Genomic DNA, 14741 nt, shown 5'->3' with positions numbered 1-14741 from the left:
TTTGTTTGACTACAAATGATAAAGTAATTAAAAATAGGTTTATTCGGGAAAAATGCTTTGAGGAAACCTGAGGACCTGACCTGACAAAGATCCAAGTAGGATTGAAACATTGTCTTCATTAAACTTGTTTGGCATAGTAAGTGTGCAGGCATTACCTTTTTCCCTCAGTCTACACGGTATTTTGATCACCTTGCACCTATGTGATTTACATGAAATTACTTTCTTTCAACTCAGGAAAAATGCTTTGTTGGGCGACTAAAAAGTTTCCTATGGAGTTCCACAGAGATCAGTCTTTGGGCAGCCGTCTTTTGTCTCAATTATGCAAATGTATTTTAACTTCACTTATTATAACGATTTTTAAAAGGTTGCTATTGCCAATGACACAAACAATGTATTATTACTGACATTAATGAACACTGAAATGCGTTATGTTGACATTTAGTTGAAACATACAAAATAATCTATATTTGTCTTAGTTAAAGTTTAAAAAGCCAATTAAATTTAATTGTGAAATCACTTTTAATTAAGCTATGACTGTTCCCATCATCGTTTCCTGTGGCCATGTTTGTTTTACCTTGAATGTTGCAAGCAACCTGTTCATTTATGTACATTTAGTGTCACTTTGTCACTGCTGTTAAGGACAATAACACCATTATTTTCCCTTTGAGATACAAATGCAGATGTTATTGTGATATTTATAGAAAATTTGAAGAAAAAAAAATAAAGATAAAACTGCAGTGTATGGAGGTGGAAAGAGAAACTGTAACAATTACTGTACAAATGTGTATAAAAAGAGCAATTACACTTAATGGACAGTGAAAAAGCAACCAGATGGTGTTGGGGGAGGGTGACAAAGCAAGAGTGGAAAGAAAGTGAAATGATTTAAGAAGTGCTGGAATATTTACACCACATTAACATATTTGTATCGTTAACATGAAACCAGCATTTCACTTTCAAATCATAGTTATCATCAATACTGGTGAAATGCTATATATATATATATTTCTTTAACAGTGTATCTTCATACTTTTGTTTGTTCAGTAAAAAATATGTACAGGCTGTGTTTGTGAGAATGAGAGGACACTTACAGAGAATACTCAGGTGGAACATCCTTGAAGGCCGGCAGGTCACGAACATATTCATTATGGAACCATTTAACCTTGAAGTGGAGATTCATGTATTCTGTACTTTTGCATAGGCGGTGTTTGTCATGCTCTGTAATGCAGATCAAAACATGAGAAGCATACGTTAGCATATAGAGTATATCCACTGAAGTCCTGATACAGAGAAACCTTGTTTTGTAATTCTCATTGAGTCTCACACATAGGAACACCTCTGGACTGACCAGAGAGCGTGTCAAATTGAAAGGCAACATCAAATCTTCATATAGAAGCGTGTTGCATGTGCTCTGGGCAAAAAACAAAAGCTCACAAGCGCATGTGCACACACACACACACACACACACACACACACACACACACACTAATGGAAATGTGCAAATATCTTAATAAGCATAAAAAGACCTGGGTAGCAGTGGTTGCTTTTAATCTGACATCTTAACGGGCTCAATTATGTACAGCCTTGAGCTATCAAAGAATGAGAAAATAAAACCGAGCCTGTGAATGTGTCCAGCTCGCTTCAAAAGAAAGAAAGCCCTTGAATGACTGCAAACAAACTGAAGCTAAAATGGATTAGACTTTCATGTCAGCAGACAAGGATGCTGAGTCATTTAGTCCAGCCCACTGTAGACATTTCAGAACAATTAAACATTTCCATGGGATCCCCCTGAGGAGAGATGGTGGTGATGGTGCAAGAGAGGCAGCGAGGAAGAAGAGAAGAGGCGGGGGAAAAGAAAGCAAACCAATCAACTAGGATGAGACAAAAAAAAAAAAAGACAATGGCTCAAAGACCAATAAAAGAAAATTATTGTGCACCTGCAGTGGTGGGTAAACTAAATTGGCTTTGCTGTATTCCTGTAGACAATGGCACAAAGAAGAGTAAATAGAGGAGACAAGGGCATATCATAGCAGTATGGGGAATCATACGAACAATTGTTGTATCAGGAAATGTTAAGTGGACCTGCACTTGTATAGTGCTTTTCTAGTTGTTTTTGACCACTCAAAGTGCTTTTCACACTACGAGTCACATTCACCCATTTACACCCACATTCATATACTGGTGGCCGAGGTTAACACACAAGTAGCCACCTGCTACTCATTTTTAATAATTCATACACATGACAACACAGCCATCAAAAGCAATTTAGGGTTCAGTATCTTGCCCAAAGACCTGCTCTATCTCCTGAGCCAAAGCTGCCCTTTACGGGAAACTTAACACAAAAACAAACACCAACATTACACATCATACAAAAGAGATTATGTTAACCATGTTTATCATATATATATATATACCATATACATGTATAAAAAATAAAAATATATGTATATATATATAATAATAAAAATGTATGTATGTATATATATATATATATATATATATATATACATACATACATACATTTTTTTTTTTTTTTCACTTTTGCAGTTTCAAATTTACAGACTTCTTTGAATCTTTTTCAGACCATATTTGACAATGGCTCGTCAATGGCTTGTGTTCAGGCTTGTTTGTCTTTGGAAATGAAGATGGATGCAGCCATAAAGGTATGGTTTCCTTTTACAAAAAATATTTCCAGACCAGATAATTACTGAAATCAAATTCCATACTTTTCCATACAGCGTGAGAGCTCTGTGGTTTATTCAAATGCTTACAATATACCTTTTTTCTTGGCAAGTGACCTCTTGTGGCCGTCCAAATAATTATTGTAGTCTGTCAGGGGGGCAGTGGATGAAGGTGGTGGGTTGTTGGGCAGACAGCCTGTCTGACTTAGACACCAAAGACTGCACATCCCCTCTCCTACCAGCAGTTAAAATTGAGTTTACTGAACCATGGTCTCCCCCTGACCTTAACCAAAAAGCTTTTATTGCAAAAACCTACACAAACCTCAAGCACAGACATGGCAGTTCGCAAAATACTTAGATGTCTCTTGTCACATTCAGCAGTGCCAGTCCACAACTGTTTACATTACAGGGGTGTGTAAACATGAAGGCATCCTCAATTGCACTGAGCAATCACCTAGTAAATGCTGTATGTTTGCTGCATGGCAGACCTCAAGGCAAGTCACCACTCTCCGTCTCTCCCCACCCATTCCTGCATGAATCTTTCAGTCTTTCTCTCTAAGCCGCTCTTTGTGACTCCTCATTGTCTTCACTTTTCGTCCAACCTCTTCGTTCTTATTTAGTGTACTTTTTATTCAGTATGCAAATATCCATATGATGCCTTTCTTTACGGCAAAGTGGAGGTATCTATTTTGGGTTCAGCATCTGTTACAGATTTCCAAAGATAAAACATGGGGAGTGGTGAAGCTATATCTGATCAGAAATAGAGATGCATTTGAGACATAAAGGATTTGCCTGGTGTGAACTACAGTCAACAAAATTTGGCTGGACAAAAGGCTAAAGAAGCAGGGAATAGGATTGTAATAGATTTCTTTTGAAATGTAGGTGCTTCTAAAGGGTAAAGCAGAATTAAAGGCACACATATTCACACACTGTTTTGCGGATACAAGCTTTATGCATTCACGCAACATCAAAGACATGTTTAAATCCACGCATTGCACCCTGGCTGTCGCGCCTTAATCCTGATAAGAACCCTGGTGTTTGCTCTGATGAATAGTGCACAGCCTGCCAGCCTTCTCTCCTCTTTCTGCTCAGAGGAAAATATTTACATATGTGTAATTAACATATTTACCTGTGTGGATAATGTATTCAAATGCACAATGCAATATTTTAGTCCTTGGAAAGGAGAAGATAATTAGTGCTCCACTAAAGTAAGTGTGTTATTAGTTACTGCTGCTCAGAGTAACTTTAGAATTAGGACCAAATTTGTGTTAAAGCCAAAATAATGTAGTTGTGTCTCAAGGATTAAACATTAATCTTTTTAGGGAGCACACTGGTTTGATAGTGTTAGTATATCTCCTGGGAAAGCATTTGATACATAGGCCAGAGTTACTTTTCAGTCTGGCAAAAACAGTCACAGCTGGCACAGCCACCATGGCTTCACACATTCTGCAGGTAACAGTGGCAATAACAGAACCGTAAAAATCACAGTACAGTGAGTGAGAGAAATGCATCACAAAAACAGCACAGAGAAAGATATTCAAATATCCCAGGACATGAGAAAAACATTTTTTGTGTATGTTAAGCAGCAAGCATATGTATTCAAGTCATTTCTCCACTTGTACATTAAATGCCTCAGGAGGAATTTGTTGAACTTGCACATACAGATTTTAACCTCTTTACACAAAACCCAGAAGCTTAGGGGACTGTTAAAAGTTTTGCAATGTCCTGCTTATAGCTGATAGGAAACGCCACGATGATAGCAGCACCTCAGGGTTATTTTCTTTTGGAGCCAACCACGGGGAAATGCCAGGGATCACTGCTTTCATCAACACCTAACCTTAATGGCCAAAGTGGTTTTGCTGAGAGATTTAAGGCTTCAACTGGATTCACCTGGTCAGTCTTTGCCACTGAAGGAGCAGGGGGCTTAAACACTGTGAATATTGAGTCGAGATAGTTTTACTCCACAAGACCCGCAGTTATTCCGCAGCAGTGGCTGCGTTATACCTGAGCAGAGGGACCCACTGTGGCAGTGCCACTTTAATAACTGAGCTGGCACTCCAAGGCAGCTTATACACATACAGGATGGACACACACAGTCACAGTTTGTCAACCGCTCTGCCCTAAGCTCTGACTGCCGTCACCGTGCGCACGCACACGCACGCACACGCACGCACGCACGCACGCACACGCACGCACGCACGCACGCACGCAGGCACGCACGCACACACGCACACACACACACACACACACACACACACACACACCCTTACTGTCACACTCTCACAGTCACCTAAAGGAGGCAGATGGAGGTCAGTTGGGAGACAGAAAAGTCGAGGTCAGCAGGTGTGCTGTTTGGTGCTGCCAGACAGGTTGTGCTAGCTTGCTATATGTGAGTGCTTGTAGAGAGTGTGTGTACCCTACATCCACTCAAACACACGTACTGTATACAGTACCTGTATATAAACAATGTAGTACGATTCTGCGGCTCCAAAATAAGAATGTATTGATGTTTCCAAAAAATAATACATGACTGCTTGACTAGAAGTGTTCAGTGACTCACATAAACCCAGTCTTATCAGGGTTGGGGAAAAACAGCTTGGTATTGCAATATTTTGCATGTGCAAACCACAAGCAGTGGGGTTAAATGTGTAATGCTTGTTCTGGTAGTGGCTTTAGAGGAAAGCTCCTGCAAAGCAGAAATGTGCATCCTCAGGAGATCATGACGGTTTTTTGAAAGTAAAGATCTACCCATTACATGTTTACATGTCTTGTCTACAAGTGGGAATTTTGGCACCAATACAGAGGTCAGGGTCACAAAAGATATTAGGACACATCCTTAGCGGGACTTCAATATTCATACTTATTTTCTTGAAGCAGCATGAGGAATATGCACCATTGGCTGGAATCAGCATTACTGATGCATCGGCTTTTAAATACACATTTATTCCAACACACAAAGTTGTGTTTTCTGTAACTGCATTTTATTAGCTGAAGGGAATGGTTCACGGTGCCAGCCAAATTTTACAAAACAACACTTTTCTTCAAGCTTCAAAATCTGTGGTATTAAGACAGAAATATTTGCCAGAGGTCAAAAGAGCATAAAGTTCTCAAAAAGCTTTCGTCCTTCAAAACTCTTCATTTTACAAGCCAAAAAGCTCATATCCTCTCTCTAGAAAATGGAAGCACAGATGGACAGAGTGTGCTTCTTTGCACCCTCTGAATGAAAGCGAAAGGATATAATTTTCCATTGCCTGGTTCCCAATGTGATTGTTTCAATGGAGGAGAGAATCTGACGGGAAATGAGGCCGCAGGGGGCAGTGTTTTAAAAAGGACTGCTATAAAACATACAGAAGCTGTCTGACTTCAGAATGAGTCATCTGTTTTTCTTTCTTTTTTCCATGTAAAATGGCTCTAAATTTTTTATATCTAAGAATTCTGGCTAAAAGGGTTGGAGGTGACAGACATATCTTGTGTTTTCAAACACAGTCAAAGCCTCTACGAAAATGTAATTACAGGCTGTCGAACTTCAATGTGATTAAATTATCATTCATTGATGAATTTCACTTCAATGACAGGAATTATTTTGTAAAGCGTCAGATTTTTGAAATAGGAAATCTGTCATTTTGGAAGGAAAGCCAATTCATATTCATTTATGCTGTTTGTGCAAATGCAGCCTCCTGTGACCTCCGCACAGTGTCACATGGATTGACACCTTGAAAATAAAAATGCATTTAACATACTATGTATGGGCAGGCATGTTTGGATATGTGCTGTTCTTGGAGCATCACAAAGACTGGCCCAAGAAGCACTACAATATGTTATTTTACTGACATTGAAATATTCTTCATTCATTAGTAAGGCTTTTTTTCTGCCCTGCACTCTGTGAATGATGCAAAGGTTTAAAGAGGGACACAACAATGCACAGACAATACGTGTCTCAGGACAAGGTCTATATTTACAGCCATATTAACATGTGGAGAAGACTTTAATTTATTTTGACAAACGAAAAGGTAAGTGAGTGTAGGCATGGCAGAATTGCTGTTGAGGCTGACTTTGTAATGAGCTTAAGATTTCAATGAAAAATCATTCTTCATACAAACCCTGAAGTCCTTCACCACCTTTAACATCTCTCAGTATTTTCTGCTATATATTCCAGGTTACCAGGTGCAACAGCTGCGTGCCTCATCACCTTCTCTCCAACAGGTTTTATTGTTGCATTGTTAACTGCAGTATGATGTGATACAGCAGAATTATGACTGTAATTGGTTTGGTGAAATTAGATCATGATGAGGGTACAACCTACGCTTCATCTTTTTAAAACAGTTCTTCAACAGTGCCTGGTTTCCAAATTGCATTATAATGGTTAATTTTCTGTTTATGCAATCATGCAAATAGCTTGTGGCACCGTACATTCGCACCTTGCCACTCTCTGCTTCCTGGACAACAACAGTACGTCTGGAAGAGTCAGGCTGGTCTCTCCTCTTCATTTAGAGAGACATTTTCATTACAGGTCTCTGTGATTGGTACAGCTGTTTAATAGATAATGTAGCTGGCTGAGAAGATGATGATTAATTACCACACCCATCCTATTTATATTCCACTTCATCTACGCTTCTGCTAATATATATTAACATATATAAACAAAAGTATCAGGCGTGCTTGAATTTGCTGTCATTGTCTGTATGCAAACGATCAAGCAATAAGCCATTAAAATAGGGACTTCCAATCTGTGTGTGTGTCTCTTCCATTATGCATGTGTGTGCATGCATACACAGTCGTACATGTGTGTGGGCCTTTGTGCCCTGCTGGTGGTAAACAGTGTGGGCGGTCCTGAGGGAGGAGTAGGCTCAAGGTCCCTGGTGAGGATGTCATCTTGTCTGACTCAGCCCACAGGGACAGACAAACTCACAGGAGACACACTCACTCACTGCCTCATTGATTTAAATGCCATGGATATTATGATGAATTGCACCACAGCATTTCCATACTGGAATTATTACCATTCAATGAATATATCTATAGGAGCATGTGGTTGGGCAAAAGGCTGGAGGACCAGAATGGCAGTCGAGGCCAGTATAGTTCTCTCCATGACATAATTCCTTCATCTTGGCTTCTGACCCAGTTCTGTCAAAGAGCCTCCTAAGCTGTATCACAAGGGCCTACTGACACAGCTCTGCTATAACACCAGAGCCCAACTGAGACACTAACTCCAGCTGATGTGACTCAAACAAGTAATGCAGTAGGACACACAGCCAGTCTTATGACTTACTAATGCAAGAGTCCACTCTGCTTCAGTATGGTGACTCACCATGCAGTGTCTTTTTTAAAATAAATTCCCCCTGCATAATGTAACATTTGGGAAATCTCTTGCTTTAAAGATGGGGTAAGCAGTTGTATTGTGGCCTCAATGGAGAAATGCCATAATAACCGTAAAGAATACTATAATTGAAGTGGACTGTGAGACTACTAGACTTAGCACCTCCTCTTGGCTCTGTTTCCAAGCTCTAGAAAATCTTGCATGTGTCAGGAAACTTTGGCCAATCAGAGAAAGTGTTTTCCTATTGACTGTTCTACTAATGCAGATGCATGTGCATATCCCAGGTCCCAAGGAAAGCTGCTCCTCCCTGCAGCAAATTTTTCCCAGTGGGCACTATAAGGCAAACTGGAATTCGTGGTCGGGGACAGTGGGAGAAACACAACTACGAATATTTAGCGTGTCACACACCGCAGAAGTAAACCTGGAGGCTAGAAAACAAAACTTTTTCGCTGTATGCACCAAGCGAGCAACTCCATAGGAATGAATAGGTGCCATTTTTGTTCCACCATCTAGTTATTATTAAAGTCTATGGCACATCCCTATTGTAAAAGCCTGATTCAATGGTGGAGAATCCCAAAGAGAAAGTTGCTGTTCAGCATTCTCAACAACTGCCTATACTGCAGAGCAACCTAAAAAAAGGAAGACAGACTTATCAAAAAGGGGAGTCTAAAAGAGAGTTTGACAATAAATTAAATTAAACAAATGTAAACATTGTCACAGTGCTAGAGATGGACAGAAAATAATGCAAATAGTTTAGCCTTCTGCTACCCAGGCATAGGGCACAAGGTATATTTCTGATGAGTTTGGTTTTAATTAGTTATTTGACACAATCAAAAGGGGGTGTGAGTCCATGACTGACAGCTATGTGTACCAATCATGTGCTCATGATCAGTGGCACATCACATAATTGGTTGGACATGTGTGTGGGTGGGAACTTGATTATGCAAAGATTGCTACTGCACAGATTTTGGCTCCTAATGACATAACCAGCGCAAGATGTAATCCATAACCAAAATTTTGGCTTCAATTTGTACTGTGGGATTAAGTGGAGATGTGTCATCCATCTTTGTATACAGTCTAGGGCTCAAGTGTGCAGCTTAAAGTCCATATTAAAATATCTAATGTAAGCTTAAGCCTCGAAACACAGTGTGTCCTTCGCCTCACTCATCTCTGCTACATACCACCTCACCAGGAAGAGAGCAGGCAGCAACTCCAGAGATGGAATCTAAGTCAGCGGCTGCAGAAAGCCGAATCCAGACAGCACAAACCCCAGGTCCAAGGGAACCAACAGCCCCAACTCCCCACCAAATAGGCAAACTTTCTGTTGCTGCTGTTACTCATGTTAGACATTGCAATGCAGCTGGCCTTCAGATAAATTTGACACCTTGCTCTGAGGGATGTGCACTGGCAGAGTTTGAGCTTCCATAGCTGCTGACGAAAGGTCCGCCTCCAAACCTGCTGCCCGCTCCTCCCTGTGAAGCACTCCACAGAATCAGTGAGCTACTGTGTGCTGAAAACTGCAGAAAAAAAAGGCACTAGAAACTAACAGAGTAACTTTTAAAATCACACTGCAATATAACACAACCTTTAGCCCCATGCCAGCCATGTAAACAAGGTCTTTCTGTGGCAACTTAACTCCCCTTGCAAAGGTACATTAATTGAAATTCAATTAAAATATTCTATGGAGCGAAGCTGTTCCAACAGGCTGAAGATGAGTTAATGGGCTGCTGGAGCATTGGATCTTTCATGACATGCTCCAGAGACCACAGCCATTAAGCAGCTATACAGTGGATATATAGCATGTAGTGGAGAACTTCATCACAGAGGTATTATTAAGTCTGGTATTAGCAATACTTTTTCTCCTCTTAATAAGGGATCCTTGTTTGTTGTCAAAACACAGTGAAGTTATTGATATTAAATCTTTATTAACACACAATTTTGATTTAGGTGACACAAGGGATCTCCTTTCCCTTCAACAGCCTGTCTTTAACTTATGTGTTAAGGTTTGGTGACCTGGCTGATGTTTATTTGGGTCTGAACTTTAAAATAGCATGTGATCCTGTCCATCAGTGGTCACAGAATTGGTGATGATAATTGTTAAGTGTCTGAAAACTAAATTTACCACTTCAGAGCACCCTTCTGAGTGGATATCATGCAGGTAACAGTAAACAGAATGAATGAGAGAGTGATTTCAGATGCAGCCATTCACTCTCTCACATCCTCCTTCTCTCGGATCTTATTTTATCCTGTCTGTTTTTGTATGCCCTCCTACCTCTCTCCGTCCTTCTCCTCCTCTCTCCCTCTCACACATTCAGAGATTCACACAGAGATGCTAAAATTAGCCGCATCCATTTCTGCACCAGCACTGGCACCAAAGGCCTCCGAGCAAGAAGCAGGGGATGCATCAAAGACTTCATTAAGTAATGCACATGCACATGTGTGTGCACAAACCTACACACAGAGTCCTCTTTTATTCTCATTCATGCTTTCATACTTATGTGCAACGCTTGCATGACTGCACAGACAAACAGGCCTGCGTGCACAGACACACAAACGGAGAAACACGGACCAAAAAAGCAGGACATGCTGGCCCGCCTCCTTCAGGGTGTCTATGTCAGCCACCCTATCAGTTATGTGTGCCTTATGTAAACGGGTCAGTCTGAGTTACTTCCATTTGTCTGAATGAAAAAGACAGGAAAAAAAATGTGGACTAGCTCTGTATACCTACAGTATTTCTAGCACCTCATTATTGTCATTCACATGCACAAACAAAGGAATATGCAAATGCACATAGCAGGATGCATATGTGTAGAGTATGCAACTGTTTAAAAAAGAAGGCACTGAGAGTATGTGACAGTATGATGGGGGAGAGGAAACGTCACACTGGGGAATTAAAGGAAAAAGAATAACTTCCTAAGCACAAGATGGACTGTTCATAAATTCAGAGCGCTCTCTGGATGCACCATTCTGTTTTTCAGAGCATCACTCTCTTGGAGCAGCACAACATACTCTTGACTCTCTGTGTAAGAGAAGAAGCAGCAGAACACCCAAGTGGCAACCCCAGAAAATGCCAAAAAAACTGCATTACACTGAATGGCCACATGAGGCTGACTTCAAAACAGAGTAAATCCCCATAGACCCTCATGTTAAAATGACAAACGTTACAGCAGAAATAAACATGATTGCAGCCCAGGGCGAAAAATAGTTTTGATCTCTGTAGCTAATTTCCCAATGAATGAAAACTGTACTGGGGTGATTTTTTTTTTTTTTTTTTTGGTAACTCACCTCTTGAATTTTATTAAGGCCCGAATTTACGCATATTTAGGATATCGCCAGTTAGGAACAAGCTGTCTATGAGGCCTAGCAACAGTCTGTGACTCGGATCCACCCCTCAGCCCTTCACAACTCACAACTCTCGTCCAAGTATAATCGCTGGCTCAGAAAATTAAGATGAAATTTGATGAAAGCGACTGAACTCAAAGCTTCAAGAAGGCAGTCCACAAACCAATCGGCAATGTCATGGTAGCTATGACCATTATCTATACAGTCAATGAGAGTGCCAAATGCACTGAATGTGTGGTGAACTGCTCAAATGGCAGGAACCTTTCTAGTGAAATGCAATTACTGTGCCTGGAAACTTTTAAGTTCAGTGTTTGCCATATGATTTAATAAAGCGTTTTGCTAGCTAGGTGACATTTTACTAACTCCTAACTTTAGCCTAGCAATTAGCCTACATTTATAACTTATTTTTATAGGCATAATATTACAGTCTACATCAAGTTTGGTGTATGATTTAATCAATCGTAATGTGAAAAGTCTCACGTCTCATCATAATCATCTATTCATCTCCACTGTTGATGAGCTCTTGCACAAATATCATAGGCAAGCTTTTCTTTCATTCATTTTAATTGAACCATTTATTAATCCATATGGAAATACGACACTAAGTCTTCGAACAATGGCGCTCTCTTTGGTGTCGAGCATCAGATTGGATTTACGAACCATTGAATCAAAGACTGCCAAATCAATCAATTGCTGCGGTTCCACAAACAATATCTAGCTGTGATTGTGCAGCTGAATAATTGTTTTGTGACTTATCTTTATGAAAAGCAGTGAGCCGTTATTACAGTAATTAAATCCTGTGTGGTTTCACTGATATTTTACTACATATAACCAGTTACATTCTGCTTTGTTTTTTCACACACAGCCACATGCATGTGCCGGATGCATGTGTCTATGACTGGGCCACTATAAAGAACATATTACTTTTCCATTAAAACTCATTGAGCCTTCATTTGGGTTTGCTTACACTGCTGGTATTACTTTGCATGTCAGTGATATCAGTTGTTGATAGAGAATTAATTAGCTGCACTTCTATCTCACTGTGAGTAAAGAGACTGTTTCCACCCACTGCAGCAGCATGGGTCAATTAAAAAGGTGGTGAGGCATAATGTGTTATTGAGTAAAAGCAGAACAACATGCACTACATCTGATATACTATCTGATTCTACATTCTTTTTGCTACTATGGCAAATTACCACAAGCAGGGAAAATATTTTGCAGGACCATTTAGCCATGAGGTGCACTTTCAGCTGTAAAATGTTTTTGATAATACACAGTGTGACACCAGTCACCTTTTTTATCCAATTGTTAATATGTCACATTCATTACACAGCAGCAATGTATTCAAAGGCATTCTGTCATGTTTAGTGGACAGGACAGTCGGATAATTATGTAAATGTATCATACATCCAAGCATTTTGAAGATGCACATCATCATCGTTGTCATCATCACAATCATGATCATCAACATCATCATATTCTGCAATACAAAGGATCAGCAAAAAAGTGAAATCTGCTTCCCAAGTTAGAACTGGCGCCATCTGTTTTTTTTAATATGTGGTTTAACAATCCATACAGTAAAACACATTAAGTGGTTTAATGTGCATGTTTGCACAATGCCGTTAAGAGGTTTATGAGCTGTCAAACGCTTTATCATTTAACTACTAGCCTGCCTCTACCAAACCAAACTTAGAACTCTGACAGCCAGTAGGACCAACACAAAATGAGCAATAATTCATATAAAGTGCTCCTTTGAGGAACATGACAGTCATGTCCTCCTTCTGGCACGTGTCGCTGTGGGCGGGCAGTGATGTACTGACAAGTCGAAGCAAGAGGAGGCAAAGCAGGGGAAGAGGGTTCAGGCTCAAGTAGCGAGAAAGAGGGTATATGTGACTGAGTGCATCCATGAATCTTGTCTCCTTTTGTAAGACGGACACCCTCAGGCACATCACACGCACACACACACGCGCGAGCACACACACACAAACACACACACACTGCCCAAACCTGCTGTGACAGCAGTCAGTAACACCCTAGGTGGTCACATGCCCAGCTGGTCTGACTCAGATACACACATAAACACACAGAGCCACAACTGCTCAGTGTGTCCCTCTCTGTCTCTTTATTGATCTACTTAAATGTGTATATTATCCTTCATAAAAGTGAAAAGACTTGTGATCTAAATTGTTATTGCACTATCACAAAGGTGTGCCGTTTAGTTTAAGTATTGCAATCATTTGAAAATTATGACCCTTTACTGCTGCTTTGGTTTAGGGTATCACTCGACTAAGCTGTCTGTCATTTTGTCAATCCAATAATAAACATGTGCACAAGTGGTGTCCAATCTTTCCTCCTAAAGCTAATAGAATGTGTCTTGAGTCCAACCCCTATGACAGTTTCTGTAGATTGTCTAAATATCACATAGTTTAATAACGTGCTATCTACAGTCCTTTTAATTGCCCCTCGAGAACGAATAAAGAGATTTGAATTGGACTGAACTGAACTGAATAAATTTACCTCTTATTAATTGCAATATATGCTGAATACACATTATTCTGTATTTATCTAATGATTACAATAAGGTGTGACAAATGCTCTTCTCCATACTTCAAAAGCATTTTATATTCTGTTTAAATTTAAATAAGCTTTATGCAACATTAAGATACTTAATATAGCATCCACTTGCTCATAGTAATGATAAGTCATAAGTAATGACAAGTTATCCTACCTTTGTGTATGTTGTAGTCCGAGCTTCTCTGTGATTTGTTGTGGTAAGCTCATCCGGCTGTGTGCACATGTTGGTTCTAAGTGTATCCCACTGACTAGCTAAACACTGCCATTTTGCACTGCGCTCATATAGAGGTAAGTGCTAATACTGGGATGAAAATGTTGCGCAAGTGATGAGTGCTGTTTATGGAGAGCACTTTTAGCTGCTAGCAGGCACCTCCATGTCCATGTTGGGAACCATGTCAAGAAAACTCATACACTCTGAATTTTGTTTTAATTTTTGGAAGTGATCATGTTGCTTTCACAATTGTGAAAAAATAGCGGAAATGTTGCAGCTTAGCTTTCAGAGTAGAACTAAAACATGTTCCAGCTTTGGCTTTGTTTGTGATAAAAGCTTAAGAACAAACAGTTGATCATTTATAAAACATTTGACTATTTTAATTGCTCAAACCAGCTTGCTGGATTACTGAAATACTCTCTGCTCTCTCTCTGCTTAATTTTACAGAATGTCTGTGGGTTGGATTTTGTGCAAAATCTGCTGGGTTTGTGTTACAACTCAAAACATACAGAGGTCACTATCATTCCAATACAAACAGACACACAGTTTCAGGGAGTGTTGCATTGCCAGATGATGAAACAAGGCTGATGGAAGAATCATTAACACAATGCTTTTCCTC

The 14741-nt window shown here is 39.9% G+C and overlaps 1 protein-coding gene across 1 annotated transcript in view; it reads right to left on the bottom strand.

Moving 5' to 3' along the window:
• LOC121963669 (protein unc-13 homolog C) overlaps positions 1 to 14741 on the bottom strand; it is a 130472-nt gene that overhangs the window by 33067 nt on the left and 82664 nt on the right. Inside the window, exon 20 of the mRNA XM_042513969.1 lies at positions 1089 to 1215. Within this exon, the coding sequence (XP_042369903.1) occupies positions 1089 to 1215 (127 nt within the window). The remainder of the gene's footprint in view (positions 1 to 1088; positions 1216 to 14741) is intronic.

The sequence above is a fragment of the Plectropomus leopardus genome, chromosome 1 (assembly GCF_008729295.1).
Source record: "Plectropomus leopardus isolate mb chromosome 1, YSFRI_Pleo_2.0, whole genome shotgun sequence".
NCBI classification, from domain to species: domain Eukaryota; kingdom Metazoa; phylum Chordata; class Actinopteri; order Perciformes; family Serranidae; genus Plectropomus; species Plectropomus leopardus.
Note: the sequence above shows the minus strand (reverse complement) of the source record. Positions and strands in the feature narration are given on the sequence as shown.